General features: G+C 44.6%; 1 protein-coding gene across 43 annotated transcripts in view; it reads left to right on the top strand.

The window, feature by feature from the left end:
• The window catches only part of KCNMA1 (potassium calcium-activated channel subfamily M alpha 1), a 767331-nt gene that overhangs the window by 539415 nt on the left and 208370 nt on the right, over nt 1–19546 (top strand). For all 43 annotated transcript variants that reach the window (XM_063607449.1, XM_063607448.1, XM_063607447.1 and 40 more), the window contains 4 exons: nt 7472–7582; nt 11402–11507; nt 13279–13361; nt 18440–18509. In XM_063607449.1, coding sequence (XP_063463519.1) covers nt 7472–7582; nt 11402–11507; nt 13279–13361; nt 18440–18509 — 370 coding nt within the window. The remainder of the gene's footprint in view (nt 1–7471; nt 7583–11401; nt 11508–13278; nt 13362–18439; nt 18510–19546) is intronic.

Raw genomic sequence — 19546 nt, 5'->3', positions numbered from 1 at the left:
GGGGCTGCCAGTTGTCTGTCCTCTGACCTTGGGGCTCTGCTTTAGAGGTGCCTTTGCTGCACTGTTGGGATCTATTTGCTCAGACTTCTGCCCCATTTAGGGAAACAGCAGCACAGCCTGCCACATCCAGAACAGCTCCATTGACAGCTGGAGAAGATTACTTTATTCACTTCCTCACTAGGAGGGAGAATGCATTTCCTTCCTTTGTGATTAGCAAAGTACTAGATGTGTCCATGGATAGGAAATTATCTTATTGCTGAACCTCCTTTTTTTAAAAAAAATTATTTTAACAGGAAATGGTGATAGGGTTTGGGGTTGTGGGACTGATACACACTCTCATTTGCTTTGTTTTTATTTTTCTTTATGTGTACAGATCCCTTACAAACTTGAAATATGCTAGTAGATTCAGGGTGGTGGAATAAGCCTATGGTCTAAAAGGCTTGCAGTGAACTACCTGTTAATTTTTTTCCGCACTTACCATGGGATAGAGTCTCCAAGATGCATACTTTGTCAACCAATCCATCGGTTAACAAATAGTTCCTGAAAGCCCAGCAAGTTTCGGGGGTTCCAAGCCGGGTCCTGGGGTAGGGTGGAGGGATGAGGCAGCACAGCCTGGAGTTAGGCTTCATTTGCCCATGATGTCTCCCCTATCTTTACTGAAGTCAGTCTCTTTGAGACATTGAGTAAAGGAGGAAGTGGGAAGGTAGGAGTTGGATTAGTCTTATTTTTTGGCAGTGGGGGATTGAGCCTCAAGGGAAGCGCTGGGAAACAGTAACCCTGAAGGACATGCCCCAAATCAGGGAAACCTGCATTAAGACTAAGTAGCCAAGAAAAGCACTACCAGGTGAGAAGGAAAGGAAAGGCCAGCTTGCAGGAGTGTCATGGAGAGGTGGTGATGCAGACACCAAGGGTTCAAGGTCAACCTAGGGGGGCAAACGTGAAGCTTTGGTGCTGACCACTGTGTGGTTTAGGTCGTTGGGTCTCTAACCCCCCACACCCTGCTTCCTTTATGATACAGTGCTGCTGGTTCCCTTGAGAAGTACTTCTTAAAATTCATTCCCATCATGTCAGGGGCTACCAATGTTGAGATGCATTTTGGGAGGAGCAGGACGAGGAAAGCATGATTAGAAGGCTCAGCAGAAAGACAGAGAGAGTCTAGCATATGTATTTGATATAAATATTATAGTTTTACAGAGACATCTAGATCAATATGTGCCACATTTCATCTACCTCTTTGACAAAGTGAACACAATGTATTCAGGGAAAGCTGTATAGGATTTTCAATTTACTCTGTCTGATTTATTGTGACAAGATAGCTCTGGGTTTTTTAAGTTCTTTATACTCGTTCCAGTAAAAATGGATATAGTATCTTTAAAAATAAACAGCCCAGAGCTGTGCATTTTACATTGTCTTCCTAGAGCGAGGCTCCGCTAAAGAAAGATCTAAGGCCTCCCCGCCCTCGCAGAACCTGATCGCAGTAGGATTTGCTGCCATCCCTTCTCTTTGGCTTTTTTGAGGGAGTGTGGGAATGGTTGGGGGCAGTGGGGACAGTAAATAGGAAAATCAGTTAGGAAGCGATTGCAGATGTCTAGATAAGTTATGATGGTGGTGTGAACTAAGGTCGGACAGAGAACTGGAGCCCTGTGTGAGGATTCATCAGTGTCTGGTGGGTGCAGCCCAGTCAGCCTGGGCCTCTTCATTTTAGTGACTGGCCCCAGGTCACTGAGAACTCACCCCCCAGTCTCCCAATTCCCAGCTTAGGTTATCCTCCCTGGCACCAGCTGCTTTCTTTCATCAGAAGGCATGAAACTGAGGGAGGTGTTGTGCTCTGGATCTGGCACTCATCTTGCAACCTGTTTCCACATCAAAGAGAAGAAAGGTGCTAGATTAAACAATTGCCAAGGGCTATTCATTCAGATGCTGAGATAAACTTAAGAACGTGGGAGGGGGCCCATTGGTGACTATTCCATGGTCACAGCTTCCCTTTTCAAAGGCTACTGGCTCTAACAACCAGTATCTGAGGCTTGTGAAAAGTATGTAGATTTTCCTTGTCATAGACCTAAAAGTCATCTTCAGTGGCTCTCTTGATGCCTCAGTCACTGCCCTCCTGTCCTCTTCTGCCTTCTGCCTTAAGTCACTTCCCCTACGTTGTCCTGTGTATCTGTGGAATTGAGCTCTGAAACTGAAGTTCTGGCTCAACTTGGGCATGTGGGCTTTCCTGGCCCATCACTGAGAAGAGAGTAGAAGGATTGAGGAGAATGTGTGGGATTTCATTCTGGAGGCAGCGATGCTTAAATGGCAGGAGAAGCACACCCATGTATATTTAGTGAAGATATGCACATGAAATAAGCAACTGGCAAATTTATGGTGACCCTCAATAGTGTTCATAATCATCAAACTTCTTCTCATGAAGTCGTTCTTACCCCTCCAATGCCATGACCCACCAGCACTGCCCTTTTCAGTTAAACCAGCCCATATTTATGGAGCCCTGACCCAGCACCAGGCACTACTTGCTCACACTGGATGAATAATTCCTCTCCAGAAAGTGCCATTGGATACTATTTTGGCATTGAAGATGCTTCCTTGTGTGTCTGAGGTGGATCTTTTATTCTAAGCCATGACCTGTCAGCTTATGTTTATTTTATGTTACCTTTGCCCAAGAAATATTTGTTTACAGATCCAGACCTAGCGTTTAAAACCAAAAAGTTCATCAGATCAGAAATGGTTATTGATTGAGGACTATTGGTCATCTTCACAAATTGAGCGGTCAGGCCCTATAGAAATTGGTCAGGACAATCGCTGGTGGTCTAAGAAAGTTCAGATCCACATCCACAGATGGGGAGAGATTTAGCTACTCTCATAGCTGAACTTTCCTAAATATTCCCCATTGTAAATGGATCATTAAGATTCTTGTTATCTTCTAGATTCCAGGCTGGTGAGGAAGTCCTGAGCTGTACATGACATGTCTAAAATAGACATTTGGGGTAGGGCACGGTGGCTCATGCCTGTAATCTCAGCACTTTGGGGGCCGAGGTGAGCAGATCACTTGAGGTTGGGAGTTCATGACCAGCCTGGGCAACATAGCAAGAACCTATCTCTACAAAAACCAAAAGAAAATTAGCCAGCTGTGGTGGCATGCCTATAGTCCCAGCTACCCAGGAAGTTAAGACAGGAGGATCGCTTCAGCCTGGGAGTTCAAGGCTGCAATTACCTCTGATTGAGCCACTGTACTCCAGCCTGGGCAACAGAGCAATACCCTGTTTCTAAAAAATAAATAAAATATAATATAAAATAAAATGGACATTTGTATCACTTTGCAGCCCCTTACTTGCTCCAATCGTATGGCTTCAGTTAAGTTTGGCTTAGAGTTCCTGACCAGTGGGACTTATGATTTCTGCCTGTAATCGGACTTTGCTAAGACTATCATGATACTGCCTATCCAGCCAGACTCTACTGATCTTGCAAAACTGTGATGGTTTATCCACTCCAGTTCCCAGACTAAACCTCTCTCTTGGCCGGTGGAGGACCCCTCCAACACCCCCTCCATCACATATCCAGGAGGACCTCTGTGGGTCCATTTTTGCTTGCCCTGAAGGAGCAGAAGCTGAGATATACAAGCCTCTTTCCTTTCCACCACCACCTTCATCTTAGTGGGAACTGAAGTGGGAGACCCAGATTGCATCCTGGGCAAGTCACTTTTACTTGCTGTGGGATGCCAGGCATATATGACTTAAGGAAAGAGTTTCAGAGAGGTTACCTGAAAAGACTCAGGCAGTGAGAACACAGGGTTGTTGAAGGATTAGGTGGGATTGCATAGGCCACAGAATACTTTATATTGGTTACATCCTAATTTACGATACCATATGGCATTTACCATTTCATAGTGCTTACCATGGAGCAGATTACTTGGCCCTTCCATGTATCATCTCCTTAGATATCAGGATAACTTCATGAATCAGGCACCAGCTCTGGCCCCTCAAAGGCTCTGGCTTTTTAATTGTAAAATGCAAAATTGGTACATTGTCCAAGACTATTTAGTTATTTAGTGTCTGAGCTGAGTTAACACAGGGCCATCAGAGTATGAATCTCACATGGTAGATATGTAGGCATCATGGAACCCAACAGAGATAACTTTGGATGGGGATCTTTTTTGGCATTCTTCAAATCATGCCCTGTGAACAACCATTACTCTGCCTCCAATGAGGTCACACCCTGCTCTCTATCTTAGCATATTTGTGATGATATCTCTAATAATTGAAGATGCAATAAATTCTAGATCTCTTCTTCCTGCAACAATATCCTTCCCCAAACTATGGTCCTAGAATATTCAAAAGTCTTGAAAATATTTCTGGTAAATAAATGTTCCCTATTCACTGTCCATCCCTCATGCTCTTGCAGGGCCCTCCTCAGACACAGGCTGGCGGAAGCAGATCTCCTAATACCGATTGCTGAGTTAGAGGCAGCTTCTCCCCCATCCATCAATTCTAACTGCATTCAAACATTTTCAATATGTGGGCTCCTTGATAACTTTCACTGTATGGAAAACAAAATGGAGGGAAATGATTATTGGCACAAAAGGGGGAGGCCATAAATCTTCAAATCAGATATAGGACAGATTGGAACAATATGGGTTCTCCAAGGTTGCCATGATAATGTACCTAATAACTCTCCTTGGGCAAAAAGGCAATCTGCTTTCAATCAATCTCGCTTTTTTTCTGAGCAAAAATACCAATTACGTTGAAGGAAGATTTTTTTTCTTCCTTTTTTGATAAAGACAGCTCTCCACCCCAGAAATCATGCTGTGGCTAAAAGATATATTTTCAATTGTCTAGAATGGTATTGGATAGCTAGCACCAAATGAAAAAAGTCAATCCTTTTTTTCTCCTCACTCTTGCCGGCATTTGTCTACTTCTTAAGAGAAGTGAAAGTTAATTAAAGGCTTAAGGGATAATATTGATTGCATTGGAATATATTTTATATGTACCCAGCACATTTTCAAGGAAGAGAACCCTGACTTTTTCTAAGGCTGAATAAATCAGCCAGCTGAGCTTTTGATTCAAGGGTGAGAGGGGGGAACTCATCTTTTCCCCTTGCACTTCTCACACATCTTTCCTAGGGATGAATGATTTCAGAGAGGAGGAGGAGATGCTGGCTGATGTTCATTCAGTTCTTTGCATGCTGGGTAGGAAGAATGAATGTTCAGGCATTTCCCCAGACCTATCATTGATTTGAGCCTAGCTTTGAGTAATAACCAGGCTTATGCTGGTATAGAACTTCGAACTTTACAGTGCCTGGCACAGGAGGCTGGCTGGGTGGTATTAACCTCTCAGCTTCCTCCTGCACTGAATGGGAATAAATACTTTGCCCACACCCTTGGTCGCAGAGCAGGGAATCACATCTGGCTTACTTTCACATCTAAGTGATGAGAACAGCCTCAACCACGTATCTGTCCTGTGGAGATACCCACGCATTGGATTCATGTTGGCTTTGCTCCTAATCTTGGAAGTCTATGTGCAGAGGATGTTAGAATGGCAAAGTAGCCCTATTGTCAGTTGCAAGGAAGTTAGGTCAGTAGGGGAATTCTGTTTCTCATTCACTTCAAACATAATTGGCAAATTCAAAGTCTGAAATCTTATTCAGAACATGCAAATTTATTTGAAGTATTTTGTCCATGTAAATGTACATGTGCCACAAGAAACATTTTAAAATATATGATAAAATGCATATCATCCAAATGTTCAATCTATATTGTGTATTCTGATATACTGTGTGTCACACTATCTTAGCCTCATACTACCCACCATATACTAATGAGGGGGTTAGTCATATGGGCTTTGGGCAGAAAATTTGGGTGGGTGGCTAAGGGACCTTCATCAACCTAGCAGGAGAGCAAAGTGATCATGTTAAGACGTCTCTTCTGAAGTAGCTCATTGACACTCTTCCCTCACCTTGGTGGCCGCTGCGTGCCTGATTGCTAAGCGCACCACCGTAACAATAACAGTCTATAATGGTGATATTATTAACTGCATTGTGCATATTATTGATTTACTCTTTGTTCTGCATCATTATCCTTTCACCAATGAGTTTACTGCATTATTCTCACATACTTAGTCAAGCACCAAATTACAACGAAAGGGCAGGCTCTTATAATGGCATCTAATGGAACATTGCATAAGCCATCATCACTGCCTCCTATTATGAGCCACCTCCAGCCAATGAGCTTTCTGCCTTAGTGGAATGTGCACAGAGCAATTATGAAGTGCAAGGGACATGGCCATTCTAAATTTTACCCAGGAAATTACCATGCTGCATGTTCACCACCTGCCCAAGTCTCAGAGCGCAGCTAGAGACTCAGATGCTGTCACTGTCAGCCTGGGGGGCACAGGGACAGGAGTCGAGCCTCTTGCTACATACAGTCTCTTCACTAGAAGCCAGTGGTTTTATCTCCACAGTCAGTCCTTGGCTTTTTGTCTTGTGGCTGACTCTTGCATCAAATGCTTACTCCTGACTGGGCATTATGTGGCACATATAAGTGGCCATGACATTGCCTGGTGCCAAAGTCAGATTGGCCAGGAGCCCCGAGCGGTTGGAGGGACTGTCAGTCTCAACAGTTGTGGGGCTCATCTCTTCCGGGTGAGCCACTACTTCCAGAAACAGAAGTCCAAACCACCCTCAAACAAGGCGAGCAATTCCAGCCTCATCCCTTCCCAGCATCTCCCCATCTTGAGGTAAATTCCTTTAGCTCTCCTGGAAATCCCAGGCACCCTAAGGAAGCAGCCCTCTGGGGACGCACAGCCAGCTGGCATGATCTTCCATTCCATAGGCATCCCAGCCCCATTTAGCCCTGAGTAATGCTCACTTACTGTAAAGTGTTACATGCCCCCATTGTCGGAGGAGTTATAGTGGAAAAATGCAAAATTTCCTTTTTACTGCTTATGGCCAGCAGAGCCTATAACGTGTCAGGCTGCACATTAGCCACCCTGATAAAAGTCTGCTTTCTTACACACAAAATCATCGTTTCAGCAAGATTTGTTATCTCATTACCTGATAAGCTCTATGTCATAAACCAAGACTCATACAGTAAATCTCCCCGGAGGACACTTTGTGGGCAGAAAGGGAGAGATATGAATCTGCAAGGGACTTGATAATGCAGCATTTAAGCACAAGCATAATGTCACTTATTGTTAAATGCATAAAACCACTTGGCCAAACGGTTGGGCTTTTAACAGGATTTTGTGCAGCATCAGGTGAGAAGCCATATGCCTTTTCTGTCTAGGAGTCTCTGAGCACCTGCTAGCACCGCTGCTTTGCCTCACTGCCCTCTGGGGATGGGAGCTGGGCTTTTATGGAGGTGGAGGGAGGAGACGAATGCTTCCCCTGCAGCTGCCTGGCTTCTGCTGTCTTGCCAGGGGGTGGGATGCAGGGTCCTGTCGTGGTGCCTGGCCTGATCTAACTGGCCTCTCCTGTTCAGGCACATTGTGGTCTGCGGACACATCACTCTGGAGAGTGTTTCCAACTTCCTGAAGGACTTTCTGCACAAGGACCGGGACGACGTCAATGTGGAGATCGTTTTTCTTCACAAGTAAGAGCTTCCTACTGCTGTCAGACCCTCTGCCCAACCACACACCCTGCGAGGGACTCCGTGAATGTCTGTAAGAGTGGAGGTCTTGGGGAATGGCACTGGGGATGGGGCCAGAGTTGGATAAGCCATGATCCCTTTTGGCCTCGTTGGAGAAGATATTGCAGAACCAATGGAAAGGGAAGCAACACACTGGTTCAATGATGAGAGCAGAGTCTGCCTCTGTGGAGGCGATTCTGGGACCACATCCGAGTTTATTTCTGGAAGAAATAATAGTGGAGCTCATTGTGGGTCCAAGTCATCATCATTGTCCCCTTAGCAATCTGGCGTGTCCACATTATCTGCTGTGGGATGATTAGCTGTATGGTGTGGATACGTTAGGAGTTCTGGAGTCAGTTGGTGACCAAGCAAGACACCAACTTAAGAGGAAGCAGGACAGAAGGTAATAGTAATAACAACTGCCGCTCCTAGGAACCCCCAACATGGGACCCTAGCCCGTCACTGTGCATGCAGGCTCCCATTTACTCCACAAACAGAGTAAAAATACATATTCTGGACTCAGATTCCCTGATCTGAATCCTGACTCAACCAACTACTGGCTGAGCAAGTTACTTAAGCTCCCTGTGCCTCAGCTTCCTCATCCATAAATCATGGAGATGATAGTAGTTCCTACCTAGTTGGGCTGTGATGGGAATGAAATGAATTAATCCATATGAAGTGTGCAGAACAGAGTCAGGCATGCAGTAAGTCTTCAATAAGTGTTAGCTATCAGCCTGAAAAATAATGTATATTTGGTTGTATAATCCACTTAGGAGGTAGGTCTTATCTTGTATGTTTTACAGGGGAGGAAAGCAAGGTATCTCCCTTCTACCCAGTGTTGAGGTTTTCAACTTTGCCTAATCCTCTTTTTAGATAAAAGGTAGTCTGCCCCAGGAATGGAGAGAATTAGGGGGCTCCATTATGGTGACATGTGTGGTACCATGGTCATCTTCTTTTATGGAGATGGGGCTGTCATGGGGCCAGTCCTGGCACCACATTGCAAAGTCCAGGACAAAGCTAACATGTTTGTGCTGGCTTGACCTGCTGTTGACTACCCAGCGCGCGGTCCTACTCTGAGGTTCCACTGAGGTCGGCTTCCCTACAAACTCCCTGTTTGGTGGATCACTGTCCTCTGGCATTTGCTCACAGAATGCTAGACTTCTGACTTGTCACCATGTTGGGGCACCAACATTTCTCTTTTCTGCACTGATTTCTCCAAACTTTGAAAAAACAGACCAGGCTATGTTAGCACAGGAGCAGGTACCCACAGGTTCCATTCAGTGCTTAGCCACTGATTACCTGCTGTGTGGCCCATCCTCTGCTGAGTGTTTTGGAAAGTTCACGAGAGGTATAGTGTGTAGGCTGTGCCCCCACATGAGTTGGGCATTTCAAGATGAACACACATGCAACCATTAGAGACAACATCAACCCTGTGTTATCCAAGGGATGCTGAAGTCATTTTGATCAGGTGGCAGAAGTGACTGGGGACATCTCTTTCAAGGAGCGTCAGTCTATGGTATTACCCGGGCAGGCTTCTGAATAAGGTATGACTTGTCGTGGGTCTGAAAGACTGGTCAGATTCACAGAGGCAGCCACTTTTCTCTCATCCACTGCTTTAGTTTGAATAAACAAGCTGGTAAGGTGTGGTTGCTCATGCTTGTAATCCCAGCACTTTGGGAGGCCAAGGTGGGCAGATCACTTGAGCTCAGGAGTTCGAGACCAGCTTGGGCAACACAGTGAGACCCCATCTATACAAAAATAGAAAGATTAGCCAGGCATAGGGGCACATGCCTGTAGCCCTCGCTACTCTGGAGGCTGTGGTGGGAGGATGGCTTGAGCCTGAGAGGCAGAGGTTGCAGTGAGTCAAGATGGCACCACTGCACTCCAGTCCCTGTCTCCAAAAAACAAAACAAAACAAAACAAAACAAAACAAAACAAAACAAAAACTGGCTGCTAATGCTTCCATTGCTAGGATTCACCTTTGTATCCCTAACGTCCATCAATGTCATACTTATAGTAGATGGCCCAGTTAATTAACCTCTTGAAGCTCTGGGTTAATAACATACCTTCCTATAGGGTTGTTTTGAGATTTAAATGAATTAATGCTCATCACAGCCAGGCATGGTGGCTCACGCCTGTAATCCCAGCACTTTGGGAGGGCAAGGTGGGTGGCTCACTTGAGGCCAGGAGTTCAAGACCAGCCTCGCCAATGTGGCAAAACCCTGTGTCTACTGAAAATACAAAAATTAGCCGGGCATGGTGGCACATACCTATAATCCTGGCTACTCTGAAGACTGAGGCACAAAAATCACTTGAACCTGGGAAGTTGCAGTGAGCAGAGATCCTGCCACTGCACTGCAGTCTGTGTGACAGAGATAAACTCTAAGTAAAATAAAATAAAATAAATAAATATTATTTATTTTACTTATTTATTTATAATACTATTTTACTATTATTTATTTAAAATGTTATCTGCCATATAGTAAATGTTACAAAACATGAACTATTATTATCATTATCATTATGGACTTCACAAATGTTAGGCAAGTGTTGACTTATCACGGTACCTGGCGTATAGTAGGTTCTAACTAAATATCATCTCCCAGTGCCTAGCACGGTACCTTATCGACAGTCTTTTTCATCTCTGCAGAATTAACAAATGAATAAATAGGTCACTTGTTTAATCCTTGTCCTCCAAAGAGAAAGATGTCAGTACAGATCAGCACCAAGAAGTGTGATGAGTCGCATACATGTGTGTGAATCAAGAACAATAATGAGAGTAAATTAAGTCTGTCTGTGGCTCCTCAGAGTGATACTTTTTGATCCAGGCCTTGGGGGATGAGAAGTCCATGAGACACAGAAGCAGAGATAAGGTTCATGATGGAGGGAACAGCAGGATGCCTCTCCCAGGGGAACCTTCGGCTAATCCTTGATTGTATTAGTCAGGGCTCTCCAGTGAAACAGAGTCAATAGGAAATATATATATCAATATATCTAATACAGATATATATCGGTATCTATATATTGATACATCTATCTATCTATCTATCTATCTCTAGAGAGATTTATTAGGAAGAATTGGCTCATTTGATTACAGAGGCTGGGAAGTCCCACTGCCTGCCACCAGCAAGCTGGAGACCCAGGAAAGCTGGTGGTGTTTGAGTCTGAAGGCCAGAGAGTCATAGAGCCAATGTCAACCCCAGTCCAAGGATAGGAGAATGACAAGAGATGCCCAGTTCAAGCCGGCAGGAAAGAAGCAAAGGGACAAACGCCTCTGTCCTCTGCTTTATTGTTCTCTTCAGACCCTCAAAGGACTGGATGATGCCCACTCCCACAAAGGAGGGCAGTCTACTGAATTCACTGATTCAAATGCCATTCTCATCCAGAGACTCTCCCAGACACACCCAGAAATCACACTGGATCTGGGCACCCTCTGGCACAGTCCGCATAAAATGAACCATCCCACTAGTGGCGCAGCCCAGCTTCCATATTTATAAGATAGGAATTCCATTCATACCGAAGATAAGACATTTGTCCTGAGGTCTTGGCCTTCCTAAAGCCCATGAACCTCTTTCTTTTACCATGGTACTGGTTTGGTTTTCAGTTGGGCTGGGGTTTTACTTCTCTTGAGTGTGAGTCTTTTATTTATGGCAAGCAAAAGGGTGAATGTAGGTCACAGCCTCTCCCCAGGGCTCCCTGTGGAAATTAGAGAGGAAGGAGCCCATGGAGGCTGAAACCCCCGAGTCCATTAAATTAATAGCGATTTCTTCTCTCCCTGTGTAGCATCTCCCCCAACCTGGAGCTTGAAGCTCTGTTCAAACGACATTTTACTCAGGTGGAATTTTATCAGGGTTCCGTCCTCAATCCACATGATCTTGCAAGAGTCAAGGTAAGGAGGAAGAGGTGACTTCTGCTTTTATTCCATCTTGGTGTGGGTCTTGGGGGAGTCCTGACTCTGTGCTGAGGGGACACACCTCCTAGGTTGGCCACGAGTCATCTCCTAAACACCTAATGAGATCAATCACATACAAGCAACCTTGACGTCACGCTTCCACTGGTCCCAGGACCTCCTTCTGCTGGCATATGCAACACTACCTATAACCATCCCACACTTGGACTGGTCATAACATGAAACTTGCTTTGCTGGATTCCTCAAAATCAGCTACTCATCAAGGAAGTAGACCAGTTATATGGACCCAGTAGCTTTATACAACATAATAATCAAGTAATTCCTATATTGAACACTTAAGTTGGACTCAATATAGCTCTGACATCTATTATTTACATCTGAAAGAAACATTAGGCTAAAATATAAAATAAAATTTTACTAAGCGATAAAACATTTGAGCTTTCTTTTTTCCCCATCTAAGACTCAGGGTGTAAAACTAAACATACAGTTATCTGACATCATTGATAATGGGCGAATCTTTTTTTCCAGAAACTGGTAATTTAGAATCTTCTCATAAAGCACACCTGAGGCTTAGAAGGGAAAGGTACAAGGCAAAATGGCATCTGCTACTTTACCTATGTAATATAGATTTTGTAAGCACGTTCAATATTTGCATGCCAGGGGGTGTACATTAATATAATGAATTCACTGAAGTCTAAATGCTAACTGTGGTCACCGCATAATTCTGTAAATAATATAATTGGCCAAGATGAATAATCCAAAAGGATTTGGATAAATTCTTTCTTTGTATTATTAAAGAAATCAGAGATGATTTGTGACATACCACGGAGGATATTATGGCCTCCCTCAAAATCCAGGAATGATCTATTAAGTATAACATACCAAGTAGGACAGATTGCAGACCTGAGCCAGCATAAGAATTCTTATGCTCATAGAGTCCAGTTAATCTTGATATTATCCAGACATAACTCAAGTTATTGCTTATGTAAAATCTTATGAGAACGTAGGGACAATTGTTATTGTTCGTGGACCTGATTTAAATGCAAGCAATCATTAGCGCATCAAACTCATGGTCCCCTCTAAGGAATAAACCCCTGTGGGCTCGTGTTTGGATAAGTCAGTAGGTATATTTTGAGTTCAACTGTAACACATTATTTCATACATAGATTTGTTGTCTTTTGAATATCTGAATACTAATTGGATACTAAGCAATATGGTGATGTTATCTGATTTAGAGCTCTGATCTCTTCCCAGCCTATAGAAAATGAAGATGTGAAAAAGGTCGGATGAAGGACTTCAGAGTGTACATTTCTGAATCCCCAATACTCAGTTAACTTGCTAACTGGAGAGAAGGGATTTAACCCACCCACCTCCAACTCCTGATAGGAAGAATTAGGATGATGGTGCAGATGGTTGAGAAAGGAGGTGGGGAGGAAACTGAAAGGCTTAATTAATTGTTATTTAAAGAAATCTGGAAATCCTACAAGTAAGCAACGATGCCAAATGAAAAGCATAATTACCAAGGTACATGTTGTACCCTCCAACAGCAACAAGATGAAATGTTTATACCATAACAAGAACTTGGAACCTACACTTTTGACAAAAACTATAATCTCTCAGGCTCTCAGGATTGTTTTTTTTTTTTTTTCTTTGCAAAGCTTCCCCAAGAAGCTGTCAACAGAGAGAGACTACAGTCGAGCATGGCTATTTATATGTTTGTGTTCTGTGATTTTTCCTTTCGGTGTCTTAGATAGAGTCAGCAGATGCATGCCTGATCCTTGCCAACAAGTACTGCGCTGACCCGGATGCGGAGGATGCCTCGAACATCATGAGGTAACTCTTGGGGCGCTGGGGAAGGCCCTGGGCTTGGCAGTCTGTGGCCGTTCACGGCCCTTTTGGGTCTTCTGCAGAGGACTATCTCTATGAGGCCTTTTTGCCCCACAAGCCACTGTACAACTCAGCAGCTGCATAGGCCTGGGGGAGCCGAGGCTGTCTGTGTGGGTTGGGGCAGTGGCACACAGGGTGTCACCAACAGGAAGCTCACCCTCAGCAGGTGGCAGCTCTGGGGCTTACAGCTGGCCTTGGGTTTGAGATTCCTTGAGACAGAACTAGGAAATAGATTGAGATGGGTGCTGGCCTGAATTAAAGTACCATGTTCCCTAAAGGAAATGGGCCTGAGATATCTTAACTAAAGGCAGATGCCCCCAGGGGACATTTTGCAATGTCTGGAGATGTTTTTGGTTGTCACAACTAGGGGACCATGCTGCTGGCATCTGATAGGTAGAGCCCAGGGACACTGCGAACCACCCTGCAATGCACAGGGCAGCTCCCAAAACAGAGAATTGTCTGGTCCAGAATGTTAATGGTGTCGAGGCTGAGAAAACCCTTATTAGGGCTTTCCACGTGTGTCTACGGCATATTGATTCCTATCACCCCAAAGGGGAGTTTAGTGACCAGTTAGGCTGTTTCATCCAGTTTCCCAAAATTAATGTTCTTTCTTGAAAGCCTTTTCAGTGCTTTTAATACTAATATGCATCTCTGAGATAACGTACTATAGAACACTTTCCAAACCTATTTGACTATAAGCCTCTGCTCCTCTCCCACCTTCCCCAACCCCCCCCTTTTTTTTTTCATAGAGACAGGGTCTCGCACTATCGCCCAGGCTGGAGTGCAGGGATGCAATCATAGCTCACTATAACCTTGAACTCCTGAGCCCAAACGATCCTCTCACCTCAGCCTCCCAAGTAGCCGAGGCTATAGGAATGTGCCACCACACATGGCCAATTTTTAGATTTTTTTTTTTAGTAGGGACAGGGTCTTGCTATGTTGCCCAGGCTGATCTCAACGAACTCCTAACCTCACGTGATCCTCCCACCTGGGCATCCCAAAACTCTGGATTACAGGAGTGTGCCGCTGTGGCCCTGCCCTGCCCTCCCTTTTTTTTTTTTTTTTTTTTTTTTTTTTTTTTTTTTTACAGAACATCTAGGGGAGGTCATACTGGGAAACACTGCGCAGTGCTTTTTGTGCACATGGGTTAGGCCTGTCAACTGCTAATCTTGGCCCCAACACCAACACCTTATTCTTTTCTTAATTCAGAAAAAAGCAATTGTTCAGTTTTTGTTCCTTGCATAAACCCAATAGTCACACTGTGTGACAATGAAATGACTAAAAAGTCAAGGCATTTTGCTCCAGGTAGTTAGAGGCCCTTTGGAATTTGTCTTTTCTGTAGCATGAATTGCAGAAGAGTTAAGAGGGCTGAGAGGAAATGATAAAGGGAAGCTTCTGGAGAGTTGAGCTAAATTCAGTGGGATTTCCGTCCCACTGCATTCCCAGGAACTTTTACCTAACTGTGAAGAGCCATCTTTCGGGCCAAAGGTTTCCCCTCTACCGGTGGCTTGGTTTACTGCCTCCTGGGAACTTACCTGAGGCTGAAGGTCAAGAAGTTACCTTTACATCCTGACAATGTTTGCATCGCCTTTGTCTTTGCTTTCCATCAGTGGTCCCAAGTGACCGGAGCTTCCCCATCAGTGAGGTGGGGGAATTCCTCCAGTGCATTTCAGAGGAGCCAGTCCTCCCTTAAGCATCTGGTCCTTGTGTCTGGCAGGCAACATCTGGCACCATCTTCTCTTGCCACTCAGTTTTCTTTGGCAATATGCTTAGTGAGGTCATTTTAAGGAAGTGGATGCGTGAACTCTTCTAAGCTTTGGGCTTGCCAGGCTGCAGAGAGAGGGTGGAACAGATTCTGGCTTCACACCTGGGCCCATTCCCGAATCAGTTACAGCTGCACAGTGGCTACACCAGCATCAGGGTTGGGTGTGTCACTTGTTCCTTTCTTTGAAGTAGGAAGGATTTTCAACTTTTGACACCTTTTTCTGTCATTGGAAATGATTTTTAAAAAAATGTAACCCTTTAAGGAACCTGGCTTCACTGTCTTCAAAATTCCAAATGGAAAACCAAAAGAAGATGAAGCTTAATGTTTCGACTCCACAGAGATGTTTGGGGCTACCTGAGTAATAGTTTTGAAATGGGTGTTTCTCTTAATTGTAGTATTTTATTTAAACCCTAACTGTGGTAGGGTTAATATGAAGACACATAGGTACTAGGGTGACTGGCAGGACAAGGAGGCATAGAAATTACTGGTCAAGGGCCGGGCTCAGTGGCTCACACCTGTAATCCCAGAACTTTGGGAGGCCAAGGTGGGCAGATCATGAGGTCAGGAGTTCAAGACCAGCCTGACCAACATGGTGAAACCCCGTATCTACTAAAAATACAAAACTTAGCCGGGTGTGGTGGTGTGTGCCTGTAATCCCAGTTACTCAGGAGGTTGAGGCAGAGGAATCGCTTGAACCCAGGAGGCGGAGGTTGCAGTGAGCCAAGATCGCGCCACTGCACTACAGCCTGGGCAACAGAGCCAGCGAGGCTCCGTCTCAAAAAAAAAAAAAAAAAAAAAAACAAGAAAAAAAGAAATTACTGGTCAAAGGTAGTATCAGAAATGTAATTAAGTAGAGCCAGAACTGAGGCCTTGGCTGCAAAAAGAAGTGGGAAGTTCAGGGTTAAAAATGGGCTTTGTCTTTCTCTTATTTGTATAATCCTCCTTCCTCCTCAGTTTAATGAGACCAATCTGCCTCCTTTGAAATTAAAATGTCAAAGATCCATTTGAAATGAGCTAATGCAGAAAACTGGCTGAAGCTGTGAACTGCAAGGCAGGGCTGACAGAGGCTCAAAGTCCTTGAGTTATAAGCGTGGGCCAACGCAACACTTTTTCAAAAATAAAATGAAATCCTTCAAGTGCAAAAACCCAGGGTGAATTTTTGCTGGGAGAGGCTTTAGCGTGATCCATTTCCTAAATTCGTAAGTTGCAGCTTTTCAGATAAAGCTGCTCCCTGGCTGCCTTCTCTCCATTTCTGCACTAAAAGGGGTGAAATGGGGAGCGCTGCTGGGTGGGAAGTTTGTGGGGGTGGTCATAATAAATGCACTTGCATTTCTGATTAGGCTTAGGAGGTGGGCCTTTCTGTGGAATTCCATTCTTTAGCCTTCCTTGTCACAGAAGGAAATGTACAATGTCACTTCTGACAGACTTGGTAATGACAAAAACCATAACTTACACGTGGAGAGAACTTTTAATGATTTCAAAGCATTTTCACATCTGGTCTCCCATTTGCTGCTCAAACCAAGCCTGTGAAGTAAATAAAGCAGGTACTGTTGCTCCCAGTGTCCAGATGAGGAAACAGGAACAGAGAGCCCAGGGTTTTCCTAAAGGTCGCGCAGTTCATTAGTACAATAGCTGTGACTGGAACCCAGGTGTTTCCATTCATCTGCACTCTGCCACTCCCTTTAGCACCATGATTGATGTGGGGAGGACACGTGAGGACTGGGGTGGGTGCAGGCCATGCTTGACATTGAGTTTGGACTAAGGGCAGGTAGGAGACAATTTTCCACCAGATCATGACCCCCGCAATGCCTTGGCACTTATTTTTAACCAGCGTTTAAGTCATCATTTTCTCTATTAGCTATGGAAGGCTGAGTCCTTGATCTCATCCTAAGAGCCCTGCTTAGAAATCATTTTTTGTGATAGTGGCCAAGTGTGTGTCACAATTAGAACCATTTGTCATCCTGCTTGTTTGATTTGTCATTGTTGTCTCAAGTTGTTAACTTGGAGAATTGGACTCAGCAGATTGTTTCTGGGCTAGTCCCTAGGGTGTGGGAGATTGCAAACCTCTGGAGGCCCCATGATTTGGGCTTGCTTTCAATGTCTACGTAGGCAATAAGCTGGCAACCCCTGCTCCAGGCCCCCTACTCCCCAGTACGCACATGCATACATCCCATCCCCAATGCATTCCAGGGGGCCCTCAAATTTTTCATGCCCAGGACACAGACTGTGGCTGTTTTGTGATTTTGTTTTCACACTAGCAAGAGGTATGGTGGTGGGAATACTGTTTAACCTGGCCCAGTGTCTGCAACCCCTCAGGATAGCCCTGGCTGCTGGTCCTGATGCAGGATAGGTGAGCCCCAAACTGGGGCTTAGCCCATGAAGGTTTTTAGCTTCCCCCAGAAAAGAATTCAAAGGCAAGCTGGTGGTAGGGCAGAAGGAAACAGCTTTATTGAAGCAGTAGTATTACAGCTCCGTGACTGCTCCTGCACAGCGGGGCTACACCATAGAGTAGCAGCTCTGGGCAGTTCTGCTGTCGTATTTATACCTACTTTTAATTGAATGCAGATTAAGGGGCAGCTTATGCAAAAATTTCTAGGGAAGGGGTAGTAACTTCTGGGTCACCGGGTCATTGCCATAGAAAGGGAAGTCCAATGAGCCCAGTGCAGATAGAAACAAGTTCTTTGAGCTTTCTTTCTCACTGTCCACCCTGACACTTAGGCAATCGTATTAAAGGGTTCCCTCTCTCATGGCCTTCTTTGTTTCTCATGGTGGCTTCCCCAAATTGTATGTAGTGAGAGATGGAACTGGGACTGGAATTCATCCATGCATTACAACTTGCTTTCAGGAAAGGACCTGGTATGTGCCTGTAAAGTTATGTCACTATGAACATATTCCAAGAGATAGTTGATTTCATAATTGGACAACGGGCTTGAAATATGAAGCATTTCAATCCCCTATGATCTAGTAATAGTAATGTTCTAGGGCCTAGAGGATATAGGGAACCTCCTGGGTGTTGCCATGGCAATGGTAAACTGACAGGGCACATTGCTGGGCATGTCCAGTGAAAAGTTGCTTCTGCCCCATCCCTGTTTCAGCTAGTCTTCAATTTTGTCTGGTATCTGAGCCCTGCCTCTGGAATCAAGTCCTGCCTCCTACCTCAGTCCCATGGGTACCCCATTTGGAGACAGTGAAATTGATCTTTTTATCAGACACCATGCATAAGGCAGACCTGTCTCAGCATTGGTTCTTTCTTTTTCAGAGTAATCTCCATAAAGAACTACCATCCGAAGATAAGAATCATCACTCAAATGCTGCAGTATCACAACAAGGTAGGAGTGCGAGAGCCCGCTCCAGGTCTGAAGACCCATCCACCGGTCCAGCCTCTTCTTCCTCATTATACAGCCTCACACACACACACACACACACTCACATGCCCACATGTGCGCAACTCAAAGACCTGAGTAAAGAGGTGTGATTGTTAAAAATCTTCCTGGGACATTTCTTTCTTTCTTTCTTTCTTTTTGGGGGGGATGGAGTCTTGCTCTTGTTGCCCAGGCTGGAGTGCAATGGCATGATCTTGGCTCCCCACAACCTCCACCTCCCAAGTTCAAGCAATTCTCCTGCCTCTGCCTCTTGAGTAGCTGGGATTACAGGCATGCGCCACCATGCCAGGCTAATTTTGTACTTTTAGTAGAGATGGGGTTTCTGCATGTTGGTCAGGATGGTCTCGAACTCCCAACCTCAGGTGATCTGCCCGCCTCGGCCTCCCAAAGTGCTGGGATTACAGGCATGAGCCACCACGCCTCTGGCCCATTTCTTTAGTCCAAACAACGTGTTTGCATTTGGTCACTGGAAGGATGCTCCTTCATGTACTGATTCATTCATTCGGGAAGTGTCTATTGGAACCTGAGGTTCAGAACTATTGATTTACTCTTGGATCCCATCCATACTTAAGTTACAACAACTTTTATTTGTATGTGCTGCAGTCATTTATTTATTCAGTAAATATTTATTGAATACATACTGTGTGATTAGCACTCTCCCTGACACCAGCAGGAATATCAGTGAAGGAGACACCCTATTTTGTGTCCTCGGGGATTTAGTAGTTAAGGTGTAGAATGCTCCAGGCAAGTGAGTGATAGGATTTCTCTATCTGAGACCAGGTGAACCAGTGAGTGCATAATGCGCTCTGTAAGAGTGTAATGTGGGACACATTCCCAGAGTCGAGATGAGAATTTGCAGAGTTGAATCAGGAAAATAGTAAGCTATCCAGAGATTAAAGAGAAAGGAATTTTCCTTGTGTTATAGCTTACAGTGGGGGATTGATTAGAAAGAAGACAAAAGTCAGAGTCTATGCTGTTTCCCT

The sequence above is a fragment of the Pan paniscus genome, chromosome 8 (assembly GCF_029289425.2).
Source record: "Pan paniscus chromosome 8, NHGRI_mPanPan1-v2.0_pri, whole genome shotgun sequence".
In the NCBI taxonomy this organism is placed as follows: Eukaryota; Metazoa; Chordata; class Mammalia; order Primates; family Hominidae; genus Pan; species Pan paniscus.
This window is presented reverse-complemented; position numbering and strand designations above follow the sequence as displayed.